At 44.5% G+C, this 19,990-nt stretch overlaps 1 protein-coding gene across 2 annotated transcripts in view; it reads right to left on the minus strand.

Annotated features, from left to right (window-relative positions):
• The window catches only part of FKBP10 (FKBP prolyl isomerase 10), a 185,705-nt gene that overhangs the window by 11,111 nt on the left and 154,604 nt on the right, over window positions 1–19,990 (minus strand). For both annotated transcript variants that reach the window (XM_078645448.1, XM_078645446.1), the window contains exons 2-8: window positions 14,249–14,394; window positions 12,873–13,062; window positions 11,043–11,188; window positions 9,069–9,258; window positions 6,259–6,404; window positions 4,046–4,235; window positions 2,133–2,275 (exon numbers count right to left, since the gene is read on the minus strand). In XM_078645448.1, coding sequence (XP_078501574.1) covers window positions 2,133–2,275; window positions 4,046–4,235; window positions 6,259–6,404; window positions 9,069–9,258; window positions 11,043–11,188; window positions 12,873–13,062; window positions 14,249–14,336 — 1,093 coding nt within the window. In that variant the 5' untranslated portion in view covers window positions 14,337–14,394. The remainder of the gene's footprint in view (window positions 1–2,132; window positions 2,276–4,045; window positions 4,236–6,258; window positions 6,405–9,068; window positions 9,259–11,042; window positions 11,189–12,872; window positions 13,063–14,248; window positions 14,395–19,990) is intronic.

Here is a 19,990-nt window from a genome sequence, read left to right on the forward strand (position 1 = left end):
ACAGTCCAACTGCAATAAAACAATAAAGAGACCCCAATTTACATAAATATTCAAATAAATCATTGACTGTACATAGTTCTGCTTCTTTAAACAATGTTTTAAAAAGTTTTTTTTCCCTTTGGTGTCAAGAGTATAGAGGGACACGAATGTAAAACGCTTACCAATTAATGTAAGGACCTTTTATCACATTAAGAAGCCTGGATATGTATTTAAGGCGTAAACCTTAAGTAAAAGGCCCAATCTAAAAACAATAAATGTCTTAAAATTGGGCTCGCTATAAATAATCAGCAATCCCTTATTTATCCTGGAGTATAGTCAAAAACCTCAGCAATTTTTTTTACTCCATATTCTCTGTAAACCGAACATAAATGAACACTCCCACATGTTCTCCTCCAAATACACGACGTTTATTGATAGTTGATGGCTTGAAAGTTTAACCATGCTAAACACAAAAATAATAATAAAGACAATCAGCTTATGCGAGCCTCCTTTACTGCCATTCACTAAACTGACACCCCCTATAAAGAATATTGCACAACCACCCTGCACTTGTGACACTGCCTGCAACTAGGCGGGCTGGGTAGGCCAACCCATGCAATGCAGCCACCGCTTTCCAATCCTGGCAGCCCTATATTCACCTCAGAGGCGAGCGACGTTGCACTACAGGAAGGTTTTACACTACTATATGGTGGTTTTCATATTGACTCAGGGATATCGTATTCATATCCTAAAGGTGCGTGGATGTAGAATACATCTATGCTTCTCTACACAACCATGACAATATGTTCTTAGTTGGTATGGTGGACACGATAGTTTTGCAAGTTGAAATTAAAAACAGGTACAATTTTTGTGACACCTTGCCTTTAGAGAAGTCACTCAGATTGAACTCTGCAGTGGGGTGAAGCTCTCCTTTACCATGAGGCACTTAAGATCTTCAACAAACTGACAAGGGTTTTTAGAATAAGGGGAAATTCTGGGCGCTCTGCTTATGTTTAACGCTCAAGTAGTGTGAAAGCTATGTTTAAGATGGTGGTGCAATAAGGCGGGGGGATAAGCCCTATAACCCCTCAGCGACGTGTGTTGACAGAACAACACACTGGACAAGAACAACAAAAAAGCCTGCTGCACACAACAAAAGGAATAGAATCATCAAATGTGTCGCGATGGACACCTTAATGTTCATGCTCGTGATGGAACCGCTCCGTCACGAGCCTCTGGCGAGCTGTGCTTGTGACGGAGCGGTTCCGTCACGGCCCCGCCCGCTCAATAGAACGAGCGAGGCTGGTGACTGAGCGGTTCCGTCACCAGCATGGAAGGTGTTAAAGCAGATGTATGGGCGAATATATTATTTGACGGCTAATGGATGAGCAAGTGTCTCTACAAGTAATTTTTTCTTTAAAATATTAAAGTCAGGAAGAAAGTTGAGGCCCTGTGCGTTCTTATGTACAGATTGAAGTTTGTGAGTATAATGTATCCAGTGTTTAGGTATCTTCGGGGTTGACGTATCAAAGGGTTTTACCCATTCCGACTGTGTGAAAAAATGCGTTAAGAAACTAGTTTGTTAATCAAATGGTCAACTTATTTCTTATGTTTGTGAATTTTTTTGATGTATAATAGCTTTTTCCAGAACAAAAAAACGTTCAGATAAATCCAGCACTCACTGGATAGATTTGCACCTTAGAATGCAGTCTCCGGCCTGGCGGCCCACTGTTGGGGATGGAGTTGGTACATTGCTTCTAGACACAGGTATGCGTAGCTGGTGTATAGATTCTAAGGGGCCTAACGTACTCAGTCATTGTGTGTAAATAAAAATAACCTTGTTCCAAAATGATCAAATTGTGGACCTACAGGTCCCTGAAAATCCCCATGAGAGAAGGATCCTTCAATCAGTTCCTTTGCAACATCTATCTTTTCTTGTACTGTTTCTTCATAATTTATTTGTTCCCTACAACACTACTCCTTATTTAACAAAATACAGCCTCCAGTTACTTACCACTGTAATGATCCACCGGTGCAGGGCTATATTGCGCTATAATATGCAAGCACCCATGCAAACTTCAGTGAATCTAGGCCTAAGTTTATCTATTGGACATTTGTAACCCCAACCAAAATTAACCGGACAGATCTCTTACCTCCATTCTCACCATGGCCCAGATGTGGTGGGATGATGACGGTACGTCGCTCCCCTACACACATGTCCATCAACGCAGTGTCCAGGCCTTCAATCACCTTATTCGCCCCCAGAGTCACTTGCTGAGAGTTTTCATAATCGTGACTGCAACCAAAAGAAGCAATACTTTTAAGATAGTTTTTCTACCCCATTGTTTCAATGTATTTTACTGTCACTGTCTCCCAAATTAACTGTTCAAAGCCAGTACTGTTTCCACCTGTGCCCACCAAATAAAACTGGTTTGCATTAAAACATATGTGACACAGAAGACTGACGGGTGCTTTCTCTATAAATTCAGCTGAAGTGTGTGTCTGTTCTTTAAAGGAGTGTCTGGTGATTCTAGACTACATCAGTCGAAGCAATGCACCAAATGTGCACTGAACTGAGATGTCGCAATTCAATCCTCTTGGAGTGGCTCGGGCTGCACTATAAACCTTCAATAACTTAACGAGTTTCCGACAAAAAGCACAAGGGCACTGCCCGTGATAAATATTCTTCAGCAATGGGAACATATTGTAACAAAGATTTGTGTTGCTAAAACATATACTTTTGAGAATGTTCCAAACTGTGTTCGAATGCTAACTTAATTTAAAGTCAGTGCAATGTGAGCCATCATTTTAATGCATTTTTGAAACTCAAACAGACCCAAACATATAGGGCCCGATTACGATTTTGGGCGGACTTGTGTCAGCCCGACACCGTCTTGGTCCTGGGGCCGACCGCCTTATTTCAATGCGACCAAACACTGTTCGTAACACTAGCTCCCATTGAGATATGAGAGATGTTCATCCCTGCACCCCGCGACATGCATTCAAGGTGCCTGCCACAAGGTGCATGGATCAACAGTGAGGCATCATAGGTGCCCCCTCGGCCCCCTCAATGGGGGCCGCAGGCACAAGGGGGCCCTCATACACACTTGCTGACATGGTTTCCATGTCGGACAGGCCGGCATGGAAACCATATCAGTAACCGTGCATCGTAATCCCAAGGGCGGAAAGGCCCGCCCTTTGGGATTATGAGCCAGCTCAGACTGGCCGATGGGCTCCACGAGCTAGTCTTAAGCCAGCCCGAATGGCTGGCCAGTTTACTTTCCGACCGCCAGCATCATAATGCGGTGGTCGGAGATTAAACAGAGCGGCCCATTACGATGCGGCCAAGAAAGCTCCAATCGTCGGTCGGAGCCTTTACAGGCTACATCGTAATCGGCTCCATAATTGTTATGTATAATGGCAGATTCTTGTTCCTTGACAAATGCTTTACTGAACCACCACAAAGTGCTGAGGAAGGGCAACAGGGATATAAAGAAAGAACCTGGAGGGAGTAAGGAACTTGAGGAAGCAGGGTCGGACTGGCCTCTACGGCAATCAGACATTGCCTGACGGACTTCTCAGATGTGAGGTGTGGCCTGTTTTTTGGCTGTTGGCCTGTTTATGATCAGTTGGGCGGGTTTTTACTGTTGACTTTCCTGATATTTAAACAAACCTTGCTTGCAAGCTGCATAAAGCTCATATCCCTGCAATATTTCACACTTGCCCAACACTTATACAGCACGTCTTTACAAGTTCAAAACAGCACCGACTTACAAACATGACCACTTTTTAGCTGTCTAATTCACGAATGGAGGTCACTTATTTTGATGGCTGGGCATATTTTCGGTCCTCCGAGTCCAACCGTGTGAGGAAGGAACCCATTTAATTGCATCATCCTCTTAAAATTGTGGGTAACTAACTTCAGGCATCTGGTTGGCGGTTGGAAAATCGGGAGCAGGAAAATAAAAGTTTTGGGGACAAACTCCTCAACAGTTTAGAAGGATAGAACCCCTCGATATCCGCAGATTGTAGGAGCAGCAAACACATCTCGCGACGGCCAACTTACGAAGAGAAGAGCCGCGTGCCGTCCAGCAGGCTGCAGTTGTAATGGTACTTGACGAAGTCGCCCTTCCGGCTGGTGACGTTGCAGTCCTCCGGTTTGTGGGTGACGGTGATCTCAACTTTGTCCGTTGGGTTGTGGAAATCGATGATGTCAATGTCAAAAATGAGGACGGCAGAGTGGGGGATCTTCTCGCCTAAAACAGGAAGAAGAAAAATCAATAGATACACGTTCCATGTTTATTTTTCAATGAGGCTTTATGCGCGGCTGTTTATTCACGAATGCCTGCTGCACACAAACAACAATGTGCCATGAAACCAACTAGGCCCTCCCTCTACGTTCACATGAGTGTGCACCAAGGACAAACCATGCCTCCCGATAGATCAGGGGCGTCCAAGTTCACACAGGAGCAGGCTAGGCAGAAACTTTTGTGGGGTTCCCGAGTAAAAACTATACCGGGGATCCTTTCCGATTTATAATCCAAGGAACACTTAATTACATAAAAATGATAGCTGGGGAAGGGCAAATGACAGACTTTAACGCCACCTGGTGGTGTGGCTCAATGAAGACACAGAGAAGGAATAGGTGAAGTGTCATTTTTTTGTAATTATTATTAATAAATGTGTGTTGTAGTAGAAGCACGCAGGTCATAACTAAAGGGGGGTGTAGTAAAGAGTCCGGCTGCACTGTGCACTCCCTTTTGCCTGTCTAGTCGAGGAGATCCGCGGCGGTGACAGAAATTCAGGATACCCACAAAAGATATATTCACCTACAATTAATCCAACAGTAATTGTGCTTAAATACTGGCACAGATCCGGCCTTTAGGGCTAAGAGTGAAATGTCTGCTGTCAACTGCCAAATTTCCCATTACTCCCGCACACACAGTTAGTTCCTTTTACAACGAAAACAGCTCAGGATGTGTCATATACCTGGCTGGCCACGGTGTATCGCTGCTGCACCATGTCAGCTCTCTCGAAGGACCAAGGGAGTTTTTGCCTCGACCCTGGACAGGGACGAGACAAAAACTCTCTCAAATTCAGCAAACATTGTGGCCCTGGTGATCGGAAGCGCTCGGCTTCACTCATAATGTAAAAGTTACTCCAACAGTTTCACGACGTTTTAGCAGTGTTAATGACAGGTGCTGCCATTTCCAGATTCAGTGGTATTCAACACTGGGGATATCAAGTGGTGTGCGGCTATGCCAAGAATCCCACCAGTGACCAGTAGTTCTCATAGATGTCCGCAGCGAGCGCTTAACCAGCTGTGACACCTAACTGGCTAACACAATACAGACAGAAGAAACTGATTTTGGTATGGAGTATATTAGTGGCAGCCAGACCAAAGAGTCTGACGTCATAGCACTAATACTGGCACGAGAGGCTGGCAGCCAGAGACTAAAGGTTTGTGATTGTAACCAGACAACGAGGCCCCAGGGCGAATGAACCACAGCTCTGAACATGCTCTTTACTGGGCCTCCATTCTGCCCATCACTGTGTCCTGTGACCTCTGAAGGACTCTGGGGCAACATGCACTAATACAGCACTTCTGAGCACTGTGGTGCCAACCCTGTGAGTCTAGACGATGTCCAGTTGCACAGCCTTGGAGTCCTCGTTGGGTAACGCTACAGAGCCCTTTGGCTCTCCAGTCAATGTGGCAACAAGCAGCCCATCCCACAGGGTCCTGGTGGTAACATGGAGTCAACAAGTTGCCCATCCCACAGGGTCCTGGTGGCAACATGGAGTCAACAAGCTGCCCATCCCACAGGGTCATGATGGTGCTGTGACACCAAACCTCCGGGGTCACTGGTGGGTTCATGCTGCCAAGTGCTCCTGTTTACACTGGAGTCATGCTCTCCAGCCAGCTGGGTATTTCCATGCTAGCCATATCTACAGGTAAACTCTAACCCCAGCTGGCCACCATGCCGTCCTGGCTACTTTCTCTTACTACCTGTTTTGGTGATGAGCGGAAACATTGAGCGCTAACATGGGTTGCAGGGGTACCATGCTGCCCAGTCCTCTGGGCCACAGTGGTACAATGCTGCCTTGACCTCTAGGTGTGGCACCAGGCTGCCTCCCTTTCTAGGGAATGCCATCCATTCTGGACATGTTCAGCTAGTCATGATAGCAAACTCCAAGCTACTGCTTCTTTAGAAGGAATTGACCAACTGACCCACCCACCCAAACAACCCACCCATCCCATCCCATCTCATCCATGCATACCTGCGCCTTCCTCTCCGTAGCCAAGATGTGGAGGGATAACGATCCGCCTCTTCTCGCCTATGCACACGCCCTGCAGGCCCTGGTCCATGCCTGGGATGATGTACCCCATTCCGATGTAGGTGTTGTACGTGGTGTTCCTCGAGTAGCTGTGGAATACAACAGATGTCACCACATTAGATCACTTACTGCAGAACAAAGAAAATATTACGTACCTGTAACCAGCCTTAAGCCAGGTTCCCTCCAGACCACATGCGGCATTGGTGGGTAAAAAAAAAAAAAATGCACTGGAATGTAGCCCTAATGGACTACCTTTGGCTGAGTTTAATTAAAACAGTCCACCCATTACTTTTTTTTTTTTTTTACTGAGGCACCTCAAGTGCAATTGGGTGCCCAGGGCCGTATAATACATTGTTTCCAGGGGCGCACCAGGCATGTGCGCTTGCTTTGTTCATCCCTAGGACACAATGGTATTATAGAAGCCGCGGACACTTGTATGTCCCTCTTAAACAATAGTCGTAGCTCTGGCGCACATGTAAACCCAGCGCAATCATGAGAGGGTGTTGCCTCATTTGCATGGGGACGTGGCCCCATGCAAATGAGGGAATCACTTTGCCTCTTAACCCGTGCTGTATTACAGACGTGGGCACAGGTGCAAACATACCTATAGGAGGCGCACTGACAGTGTGCCACAAAATGGTGACACACTTTCAGTGCGCCTCCTAAAGGCAGCCTTCTAAGGGAAATAGGGGGGGTCCCATGGACACCCCCCAGATAGTCCCCTGTATTCGGGTGCAGTCACTCACTGCACCCGCCTGCAAGGGGTTCTCTCTCCCCCCTTGAAAATGCTGCCTGCACTGTGAAACACAGAGCGACTTTGAAGCAGCTTCTCCGTATTTCACTTGAATGCGCTGCCTCCAGGGACGCGTAAGTTCCTTGCTACCCTGAGGGCAGTGCATGCTCCATAATAGTGACACTATCCTTGTTTGCGCCAGGTGCATCTTTTGAAAGGTGCGCCACAGTACAGAGAAAGTGCACTATATATATATATATATATATATATATATATATATATATACATATACATATACATACACACACACACACACACACTTGAAGATGAAGGATCACAAGAAAAGAACAGCCAGCCCGGGCCAAAAATCTGGATCCCAAAGGATACAATGAGTCACAAAGGAATAAAATATCCAAGAAAGAAGTGACTCAAACAGATAGATTCACCAAAGAACAAAAATATATTTCCACTACAACGTTTCAGCTTCCGCCTTCCTCAGGTAGTTTCAAGATGGTAAGCTCAGTGGCTGCACAGATGACAGCTAAATAAATAAAATAAATAATAATAATATTAATAATATATATAAATAAAATACAGCCCCAGATGTGGGTCTCCCTGCTTGCTGTACCACAGGGCTCATGCTTTACCTCATTGAGGAGGCGTAAGTCAGCTGGAGCCAGTCTCGAGTTGTTTGTTTATCCAGTCTGGACAGATTCAGGCCTAACTCCTCTGTCTATACTTTTCCAATTGGAGCATGACTTAAGCGAATTTGCACATGGCTGGTCTCTGAATAGAGTGCCACAATCGGCAAAGAATGAAGTACTGATGTGGCGCCCCGTAATCTATCGCCAGTGGCAGAGCTTAATCCATTCGTGCGTTTGTTCCTTCCACTGACCTGATTATTTTACACCCCTCTCACCCCCACTCCTGGATAATTAAAAAAAAAAAAACGTAAACAAGAAGTCAAACTGTTAAGATGACCAGATATCATCTATGAGATACAAATGTAAATGTAAATGTAAATGTAAATGTAGTTGAGCTTATATAGCGCACAGCTACCCGCTGTGGGTTTCCCGGCGCTTGCTTAGGGAACCCTTCCTGGTATTCCCCTGTGAGATAGCAGGGTATCCACAAGGTGAAAGTCAGGCATCCCGCCGCGAGGGGCCATTGTGGAGATTAAGCAAGCTATTGCCCAGAGTCGCAGAGTGTGAACCCGTGAGTCGAGGAGGCACCGGGGCGAGAATTATCGAGTCTGTGGAATTTTTAGCCTAAGACCCCGCCGAGGCGGGGAATTGAACCCTGGTCCAGGACCGATCTCAGCTCCCGGGTCTGCTGCCTCTAACCCCGGAGCCACACTTCTCCACCCCGGAGCCACACAAGAGCATTAAAAAAACTAAACCTCAGTCAGCTTTAACCTTCACCTTTCAAAATACACTTCCCTATTACTTGTGCTTGTACTTTGAATCTGTAAGCGTAGGAAACAGTTATGTGCACATCTCCGGGTTTTATGTTTAATTTACACTGCATTAATCTGTATTTATGTGTTGCTAATCTTAGCGCTATGGATCCACATTTATTTTTTGGTCCATGTTAAAACAAAGTTGAAACTTGCATTTTTCACACTGGTTTAGCAAATTGCCATATAATCTGAATTATCACGCCAGGCTGGAGATACGGATTACTCTATCTTGCTTCGATTTACTTCTGTTTTACCAATTTTACAAACAGAAGCAGACTGGAAAGAAACTGGCTTTAGTCTTGTTTGTCTGTACTGAACTATAAAAATGAAAATCTACAATTGAATATTTTTTATTTTGAACTGAGCTAATTGATCAACAGAGCAGAAATTCCATGAAATTCATTTGTAGTAGCAAAAAGTAAAACATAAGCAGTGCGTAGCTTCAACGTTGTCTTATAAGGCTTGAATACTTGTTTAACGTGCACGAGACAAAGTTGTGTTCTAAATAGGGAACCACCAGCTGAAGTGTAATAGGTTTTCTAAATTGGTCGAGCCCTGTACCTGGAGTCAAACAGAGAACCATCCATTAAGGTCCCATTGTAGTGATATCGGACAAAGTCTCCGGTGGCTGAGGTGCGCTTGCAGGATTTCGGAATCACCTGGTTCTCGATAGAAATCCCATCTTTGGGGTTGTGAAGGTCCACCAGGAGCACATCGAAAACCAAAGAGGCTTGAGGGGGGATGATTGTACCTGAGAACAACATACAAGAGATTAAGATGCAAAAATCTACAAGGTGAAACCAATCTTCTCCCAAGACATTCCACCTATTTATCAGGACTCCCGTCCTTTCTTATGGGCCTCCACACGACATAATCTTACATCAACTACCTTTCCTGGCAGCAGGTGATGCCACTGAAGAGAGGTTTGTGATGGCGAAAATCCCAAATAAATAATTCCCAATGTTCAAAGGCCTGCACTAAAGCAGTTGTATAAAATGGATGTTTGTTACTTGATTTCAGTCTATAAAGCAGCTTTAGGTGCGCAAATTAGTCTTCGCCATGCCCGCTTAACCAATCACCTTCTATAGCAGCTTCAATGAGGATCAGTTGCAACCAACCAAAACTGAAGAGCGCTCTTCGATCAAATTAAGTGTGTAGATCACAAAGAAATAAGCAACAGAATAGGCTTTTTGGGTACACGTGAGCCAAATATTTCTGAGATAGAGGAGTACTTTTCCAGAATTGAGCCTGCCACATCACTACGACCCCCACCATTTCCTCTTCCCAGTTAAACAGAAGACACAAAATCTGATCTTATCGATCTTTCTTTGGCTAAGATGCCTAGTGCAAATCTAGGGTTAACATAGAGATCTTAAGTTGTCTAATGTCATTTGTAGATATCACCCAGTCCTGGGGTTTGGCGTAGAGACAGCTTTAGAAGTCCCACAAACCTCATTTAACCAAAAAAAGTATAAAAAAACAAAAACAAGCATAAATAAATAAATACATACATACATATATATATATATATATATATATATATATATATATCCTACATAGTGTCACTTTGGGTCAGCCATCTCCATCTATTGTTCTGGTTAACTCATTTCAATTTTGCTTCAACCTATCACATCACACAGCAGAGGGGAAATGGGCAGCCCACATCATAATTTTTTCCTGATCACATAAGGCTATCCTTCTAAAAAGAAGTCCCAGGAGTAGTAAGCAATACCTTACCATTGCTTTTTTCTTTCCATTCTTTATTTTTATTTTGTCATTCTTATCTTTGTTAACATCTCTTCAGTTTACAGTAATTCAAAGCCTAGGATGCCTTTTTGTGCCAATAAGAATGATATTTTCCTGTGCAGTCAGACTAAAAAAAAAAAGATTTTAATACCTGTTCTAAGTACACCAGCCTGCTAGGAAGCACCCATATAACACAGTTCCAGTGCTATTAAATTTGATGGTTATTATATTTTTTTGTTACTTATGATGTTTTTATTTCAAGCATATGACTGCCACATTTAGGTGATATGTATGATACATGCTTGAAATACACAAATTAAAATTAATGTATCCATTAAAAAGCTTGCCAAGATCAGACCAATTAGCACGGCCAGTGCTTTTTTAATTTTTACTCAAGTACTTGTAGTCCTGCACTTGTAATTACAAAACTACAAATAAAAATCAGTGTAAAGAAATTAAAAAACAGGATTTGATCGAAATTTGATTTGAAAGAACATGAACTTGTTAGGTAACGTCCTGCAATTGCGCTAAATGTGTGATGTGTGACATATGCATTTTGTGGATAGGCAAAACATATGTACTCAACTATTCTTAGTGGCCAAGATTTCTTTATATTCTCTGAAGAAAAAAGCCTCTGAAAGGTAGGTTTTATTTGTTTAGGAAACAGAATTGATGATTTTTTTTCATGTTCTTTTTATAGTGCACATTATTTGTAAAGCATTCTAACATCTGGTGTGATACTGGAGCAGGCAAAGTTGGCATAGTGCCGACACCACTCTTATGTCTTACCGTAGCCCTTCTCGCCATAGCCCAGGAAGGGGGGCACAATGATCTTGCGTTGCTCGCCCACGCACATCCCCAGAAGTCCTTCATCCATGCCTTTGATCAGCCAGCCAGACCCAACATAGGTGTCATAAGTGCTTGAGCGGCTGTAGCTGCGAAGAGAGAGCAGAAATTACACGTCTCTGCCAGTCCACCCGCTAAATTTAAAAGCAAAGTCTGATTGGGCAGACAATAAATAGAAATATGGGATAAAGCTGGAGACCTATGTGGATTTGCAATGTTACAGGTAGGAAAATAGGCTGAATTCATAGGCATGCCAGCGTTGGTGTGTCAACTTTTTGAAGAATGAAGCAATTTTAACAAAGTGCCTCCAACGTCTATAGGAAGTCTGAACAACTACATGCATAAGATTTTGGGACTATATATTGTTAGATGAGACGTCAGGTGGAATCCTCTAGCTTTACATTTTTTTTTATTCTGTGAGCAACCACGGGACAAACCAATGAATAGGAACTGGAAGAGGCCCACAGTAGGAAGAAGCAAATACATAGTATAGGAAAAGAAAATGTACAATAGCTTCTGAAGCTTCAAAGCTCCAAGCCTTTTTTGTTTTTTTAATGCATCAACTTCCTGGCTTATTTTTGCAGGCTTTTTTTCCAGTGTTGAGCCTAAAATATCCAAAACAGGTTTAGCTGGTACATTAATCACGTGGCATCAAATGCCATGTTTCTAGATCCTGTGCTCCCCACAAGGTGATTTTGTTTTGCATAGGAGAAATTAACACTATTTTAAAATGTAAACTATTATGAGCAATACATGTGTAAGTGTCAAGTCATATTTTTCCACAAATCACTATCCACGTAGGGAGTAGCTTTATCAAAATATTGTACCAGTTTGAGTCACTTTTGGTGCCCGCACCGGCACAAAGTGTTGATTTGACATTTACTTTCCAGAGTGATTGCGCTGGTAAATTGCCTAACAGTAACACAAAGCAGGGCTGCTTCACATTATTTTGCATTAACGGATGTCCTACATGACGTACATGAGGGTTCCTAGGCAACCACTCAGAGCTTTTGAGGCAAAAGTACAGCTACTAACAATGGTAGACAGGGCTTTGTGTCAAATAACAATGCCACCTCGAGGCAGATGCTTAGTAGGGGAAAAAATGATTTCGCCACACTTTTAAACTGTCCTTGTGTGTTACACTGTACAATATACATACAAAATAGGAAAAGTTTTGAAGTTAGCTTAAGCATAGTATTTTGTACTGGAAAACTAACCTTCCAGTACAAAACCTATGTAACACTCATGCACACACCTTTGGATACTGTGTGTGGTGCTGAACAGCCCGATTGTGTGACAGAGCTTGGGGAAAGTGTGGGGCTGTCCTACTCTCGCCCTTTCACACAACAAAGCAACTTTAGTTGCGCAAAATAATAGTACATTTGCCCAGCAATATCTCCACGTATAATTAGGTTTAGAGAAGCTCTTCTTTATTAATGGCCTATTTTCAGGCCTGTTTGTGGAATGGGACGTGCTATCAGTTCAGGGTAGTAAGATGGCTCACAACGTTAAGTACTTGCAGGGGTGATCCTGAGGTCATATGTTCGAGCCCAGGCAAGGTCAATGCCACATTTAATTATTTTGATGTTGTTAAATTGAGTGCCATCAAATTTGGCAATATTAAGACCAGTGCTAATTAACCATTCAATGCAATGTTCTTCAATCAGAAGTGAGGGGGTGAGAATCGCATGCTGGCTGGGAGAACTTTTTCATGAACTAGATGCAACTCCATTGTCTCACCTCACCCAACCAGAGGAAGTACTCAGGCCATACCTGGAGTCGAAGTAGGTTCCATCGAGCAAGGTGCCGTTGTAATGGTACCGCACGTAGTCACTGTTTTGCACTGTGCGGTTGCAGTTCTCGGGCTTGTGAATTGTTGTGATCTGCAACTTATCGTCCTTGTTCCAAATGTCCACCAGGATGACATCAAAATACAGGGTGACATCTGGAGGGATTAGGTCCGCTGGAAGAAGAGATGAATGGGACAGAGCGGTTACACACTGAGCACTCACCGTTGTCATAAACAGTTGCCATCCCAAAACATAAACGGTGTCTGCACCACTTAAAGAATTGTGTCCACTTCTAGAAGCCACATCTGGAGTATTGTGTCCAGTTCTGGAGGTCAGATCTGGAATATTTTGCCATGTTCTGACAGTCTGTCTCAACTACAATACTTGGCCCAGTTCTGTCCCCCTCTCCACTGCCCAGGATCATCATGTCCAGCTCTGTAGACCTTATCTGGAGAACAGAGTCCAGTTCTAGAGGCTCTATATGGAGTATCATGCCTAATTCTGAAGGTCACGTTTAGAGTATTCGTTCCATTTCTGGATTTCAAGAGGAGAAAAGGGACATGCAGAATAGACAGGAAAACAAAATGGCACCCAATTTTAACTTCTGTCGCCTCGGGGAAAAAATGTAAGTAAATAAATGTGTATACTGGAAAAAACGAGGTGTATAGCAGATGCAATAAAACTTTTAAGTTTCCATTAAGAATAACATCAAGTGTATTCCACTGACCCTAGTCTGCAATTTATAATCCAGCAGTTTATACGTGGTAACTACCCACCTAGTTGCCAAACAGAAAAAAAAACTCGAAATGATGTCGAGATTTTATTCACAGACGGTTGGGTGCAAAGATTTGCAAGATAGCATGAGCAATAGAGTGAATTAGGAATAAAGGATTAACAGCATTGTTACCGCCACAACATCTGCACATTACCAGCTGTCAAGCTAGACATGAGGTTATCAAATCAAATGTATGAAGGACTAGTCATGAACACCAAGAACATGCACAACTAAAAAGTGGCCACACGACATGGGTGACACTGTTTGCAAGACCAGAATATCCAGCCAATGGCGCCTTGCACACTGGGACGTATAGTTTCACAACTTGCATGAGTATAAGCATACAATTCCCAATGTGCAATTAATCTAAAAATACAGGACGAGTCACTTGACAAAAGCAATAATAATTAATAGATGTCTACCAGTCTGGCTTCATTCCTCATGGTCGATGTACGACCTACTCTCAGTCTACCATTAGTAAATCAACATTAATAATTGGCTCAAAGTAATGAAGGAATTTTGTAGTATCTGTCATAGTTGAATTTCACATTGGAGATCTACGTGTGCGATCTGTGTGTACTTACTGACTCCAATGCTGCCATAGCCCAGGTGAGGGGGTACAATGAGGTGGCGCCTCTCGTTCACACACATTCCTTGAAGGCCTCGGTCCATGCCGGTGATAAGGCGACCCACTCCCACAAAGCCGGCCACTGCGTTTCCACGGTCATAGCTAGAACAAAAGAAAGACAGTCTTAGTTTACCCAGTTTTTCCTGATGTGGACAGGGCTTCAGCACTATAGACAGCGGTCCTGGATCAAAGGAAAAAGAGACAAATAGGAGATTGTGTTTTCCTGTGTAAGCATTGCTAAAACTAAATTATCTGGGTGTAATGTGCTGAAGCGTACCACGGCCACCGAGTAATATAGTTACCGAGCAGTCCCCAGGGAGTTCAATGCAAGCACTGGAACGGAGAAAGTGTACACCCAAACAGCCAATAGCAATAGGTGAACTACTCCTTAGAACATGTGTGTAAGACGATGAGCTTACTTCCTTTTGTTGAGGGTACAAGGTTTCAGAAATCTATCACAAAGTACGGAGTTTCTCAGACTTGTCGTTGATGTGAAGTTTTGCACATTCTAGGTCAGTTATTCTGCGGAAATAATTGAATCCTCTACTTGGCGACACCATTGGGACGCGGCCTATCGGTTTACGAAACTCTGCCTTATTGAACGTACACCCTGTGCCTTTCATGTAGGTACAATGGCGATTCCCAGAGGAAGGAAGCGGTGAAGAAGAAAGCTAAAGCTATTGGCACTCACATTACTTATTTGTGGCAGACAGTTAAAACCAGGGCCAAACTTTATATAATTTTTCTACTGCATGCTCATAGAGCAATCACCACATCTGGGTCTGATAAAGCAGTGAACTAGAGGATGTTGGGTGATTTACATCAGAATGTATGAATGAGTATGACGCATAGAGAGGATAGACAGAAATCTGGTGCCAATAGTTTATAAATTATAATGGCCTTTGTGGAAAGTATAGAGGGCCTTGAATACAAGGGGTGTGGGCACTAGCAGCCAACGTAGGGACTTTAAATGGCTAATCATGTTTACCTGTGCAGTAACCAAAGCCTCAGACAGGCGAGCCTGCTCTGTAATGTAGTAATTAAATCCAATCTTTGAGGAAACTAAGGTAGGGTCCATTCCTATGAAATAGACAAGAGAATTCGAGCATGAATGAATGTTTCTGTGAACATTATACGGAGAAGAGAAAGTATTGCAGTACCTGTGAGCAGCCATGTGTGGTACTTAACTGTGGCAAGAACTCCGCACAGAAAAGATCGGAGTCCTGCTCCACCCGCAGGTCTGTGAACAGTATTTTGTGGTAGAAGAATAGCACTAATTTAAATACTACAAAATGCAGTTGTGAATACACCAGATAGAGTATGCTCTGATCTTGCCACTTTCAACTATTGCCTCTCTTTACTCAGTTTCTTTCAGCCATTGGCTTCAGACTTTGTCAATCATGTATTGGTTCAGCCCACAGGAGTATTCATCTTTCACCTATTTCTATTGGCTGTCTGGGTGCATCCCTCTGCCCCAGTCCAGCACCTGCATTGAATTGCATGAGACACTACTATACAAGTGTAGCCTTCTCCGACCACTCCTGCTGGCTTTCTCCCATGCGTCTCATGTTCATGTATTCATGATGCATGAATAAGCATTTTAAACCCGGTCCAGTTAGCGTTGCCACGGTTTATGTTTTCTGTGCATCTCAAATTTTGTGAATAATTGTCTAAATCTCCAGTATTCCTCGTGTTCTGGCTCTGTTCCCTTTTAGTGTTTTTGTAAATCCCCCCACCCCCCAAGCTCCTCTGTACATGTGCCCCTAGCTCCTCGCAATGTCTGTCCATGTGCCGAGGCTGCAGATAAATGGGTAAGATGAGGTCAGTAATGAGATTCTAGCATGAAGATAGCAGTGGCAGACAAGACAGCCCAGCGTGCTCACTGGCCCACAAGGATGCACACTACTGAAGGGACAATTGAGCAGTCAAATTTCCCATTTGTGTACCTCAAAAAAACATCCAGTCCGCCTTGTTTCTTTGCATTCTGGTACTTGTAGTCCCGATTGTGTTTTGGTCCTTGTATCCCGAATACGGCACAAAGAAAAACCTGGACTGGAAGCTAGTGACGTTGAAAGCTCCGCATCCCTCCTCCTGCATAAACAGAACTGCACGCACGCCATCTTGAAACGCGTCTTTGAATGGAATGCATGAATGCTTACAAATACTGCTCGGGCACGCGCGTTGCATACCGGCCAAAGGTCACGGACTGTCGTGCATTCTTAGCCGCTGAGAAATCAGCAAGCTATCTAGAGATCGTCCGAACTGGCCGCTTGGAAAAACCAATCTTACCTCATTCAGAGGTCAGCTCTCCTCGCGGCGGGGCTCTGCAGGTCGGGGCGCGCCTACTTCCCGACAGAATTTTGCCTGGGGACACATGTTTTAATCCGGCATTTTCCTCAGCGCTCACAAAGGGAAAGGACTGGGCTTGTCTGTGTTTGCATCTGTGGTTTTGAAAGATTCCTGCCCCAACAAGGCTGCTTCTGTGAACTAAAATGGAAGCCTTGAAGCCAGGATACAGGCCCAATCCCAGAGGCCTCTGCGGTGTTATGCTTGGTCTGGCGTTAACCAAGATCTTTTCATTTTATTAAAGGTATATATGTATAATATACTCTCTTATTCGGACTTTCAGCCAGCGCTCTTCATCCATTGGTCTGTTATTGTGTCACTCACATTTTTCTCCTCCACTCTCCAGCATAGGGCAGTGGGTCAGTCAACTTCAGACATTGACTTCAATGGGAGTGATGGCACTCTGCCCACATCCACACAAAAAGTAGTTCCCTTTAGTGCCAGGGACCGGGACTGTTATATCAAGGTGTGCTTTTTTGAAACCCAAAATATTGTTTGCTTCAGAGCGTTTTGCAACAAAAAACAAAACAAAAAACAAGCATCGGCAAATGCAAAAGGCTGGTAGCCAAGGCCAGACCTATTGCATTTGCCAATGCTGTTTAATATATGGGATGAAGCACACCCATCATACATACATTAGAAGAATATTGGTAGGTACCAAGACGTTTCTGACCATATAGAGAAACAAGGCCACACGTTCTATTACGCATGGAACTTCGAGGCACCTTGAATACTGTGCAGTTTATAACATATGACAAACTTGTCATCTCTCACACCCACGTTTAAATCGGTACTCTCTTAATCCTTCTGATGAAACGAATGCTCTGGTTGCGGATATGTGGAATTAATGTGGATTCTATACCGTGAAAGAAAAACACGCCAATATGTAGCTTCTACTTTCCTGTAAAGACACATTTGCCTCTAAGTGCAAAATCTCTGTCAAAGACAGCTGTATGGAAAGTATGGTACTGTGCAGGCTATTTTCAGCTCTTCCCTCGACAGAACACCAGCCCTGCAATAAATACAAATAGTATAAAAAATATCTTATTATTGGAAGCTGACTATCTTCATGGAAAGACATTTCTACAGAAAGTGAACCGCAAAGCCAACTTCCCTCAAGCTGTTGAAGTGACTATTGGGTCCACTCCAGGAAGCTGTTTCAGTCTGCTATCTCTGGTGGGGAGATAATGATGCCACAACTCACCTGTAATAACTTATTACATTAGAGTAGTGATGCCACTTTCATATTCCAGGTGAGCAGTGATGTCAGACTGTAAGAAGGATAAAGGTATACATGTACTGTATACTTCTCTGAATTAAATAATGCTTCGTGCAGCCAATGAAAGTGAAGGAAGCCTGTGCGTAAAGTGGGCTGACTCACTGTCCCATGTAGTGGTGGGCGGAGGCAGAACGTGAGTGATAGTCTAACAGACCAATAGAGGAAGCCCATAAGCCCACTGACCAAAAACCCTCGAAGTATGAATATTATACATTCTTGGGGTGGGGTAATTGTAAGGCTATATAGCTAATTGTGTCTCAAAGGCCAGACCTTAACAGAGCTCTAAACCTGGACGTCAGCAATTAAGGCATCAGGTAAGGCGATGGGGTCTGAAAGGTTTGCAAACCTCATGAGAGAAATGCCGTAATTGTATTAATAGCATCACGGCTAGAGATACCCAGTATCAGGGAATCCTGAATCCTGTGAGCATTCAGTTAGGAGCGCTGCCAGCCAGTGCACCCCAGAAGGCTGCACTGCGAATGCCACCAGCAGCTGCTATCGACCACCTAGAGAACCAGGGCCCGCCAGGTACCGCCGAAACTACAAACAGCACCTTTACACGCCTCCTGTCTCCTCCGGGTACAGTCGCATTACTTCAGGGTCCTTCGCTAAGAACAAGGCCACAGCAGCCCTTCTGGCGCACCGACCCAGGGCCGGCTCTAGGCTCATGGTGGCCCTGGGCAGGGAGCGTAGGTAGGGGGCCCGGAAGAGGGGGTCCGGGCGGGGCGGAGCGCGCAGGCCAGTAAAGAGGGGAGGGAGTCAGGGTGTTTAGAAGTGGAACAGAGCCGGAGGCCGCCAAATCCCTGCCAGGGGCCACCACGCAAATATGTATCCATCCTCAGAGGATCAATATATTAAGGATATATATTGGCGTGGTGGCCCCTGGGGTTTGGCGGCCCTGTGCAGGTGCACAGCTTGCACATGCCTAAAGACGGCCCTGACCGACCCCTACAGCTGCAGCTAGTCTGGAGAATGAAAGCTACAGGCGACCCGAGAACACTGCCCCCACAGGTGAACTCTGGGCACTACGGGGGCTTGTGGAGGACATACAGCACGCTGGAATGCACATTTGTATACATTTTGGTGTCGGCAGCCTTTCCAAGGGTAAACATATAAGTACGAACAATATCAGTCTGGGTGGGAACGTGCTGTTGCGAGACATGGATGAATGATGACTGAACACGGCTCGACATCACGGAAGCAAGTACGTTGTCAGAACTCTTCTCCCTAAATTACAGCCATGCATATGTTGAGACTGTGGACTGTAGGTCGGTCAGAGGTCCCCTGGCGAATAGCGCCCTCCACAGGCACAGTCAGCAAATGCAGCAGTTTATAATGAGAATAAAGGCTGCAAGTCCATCACAGGCCCGCGCATAGCTCCTTGCCCAGGAGAGAGTGGTGCTGGGGCAGCACAGACGGGCTCTGTTCAGGCGCCAGGGTGAGGGGCGCGCACACAGTGTTTACATTCATGAAGAGAGCTGCAGACAAAGCCCTCTTTCTGTGGTAAGGTGCTGTAAGATGTGAATACTGCAGTCTGCCCGTACACTTAGGTTAGATTTCACTCCCCGCTGACCTTTCCTGAAAACCTTTAACAGACCCTTGCCAGACCCAGTAGCGTCTTTGGCCACGCCCATACCGTCTCTGGCCACGCCTCCAGTGCCAGCACTTTGTTCAGTCAAATCCACAGTCGATCCAGCAAGAGTAGCTCTCTACCCTATCTTGAATGAGCAATAAGAAGAGCTATATGTCATGGAAAACCTTGCTTCTAAGCGCTATGCACTTCTCTCTCTGCTGAACCACAGGGTCAAGGTAAGGCCACATTTTACACTACCCCAAACAGAAGTAGTGAGTAGGCCTCACTATGCAAACTGTGCTGCCAAAGATAAGGACTACACTCCCCTGTAACACTAAGCACTATGTAATCCATGTTCTCGTCAAACTGATAGGCTCTGAAATCTGCATTGAACCATATGCCACTTAGGCTACGCTTCTGCAGAGCCCTATGCCACTTACAGAGTATCTGCTGCAGAGGCCCCTCAAAGTAAAAGATTCCGCTCCCGCATTGGCCATTAT

Source organism: Lissotriton helveticus, chromosome 5_1 (genome assembly GCF_964261635.1).
Source record: "Lissotriton helveticus chromosome 5_1, aLisHel1.1, whole genome shotgun sequence".
Lineage (NCBI taxonomy): Eukaryota > Metazoa > Chordata > Amphibia > Caudata > Salamandridae > Lissotriton > Lissotriton helveticus.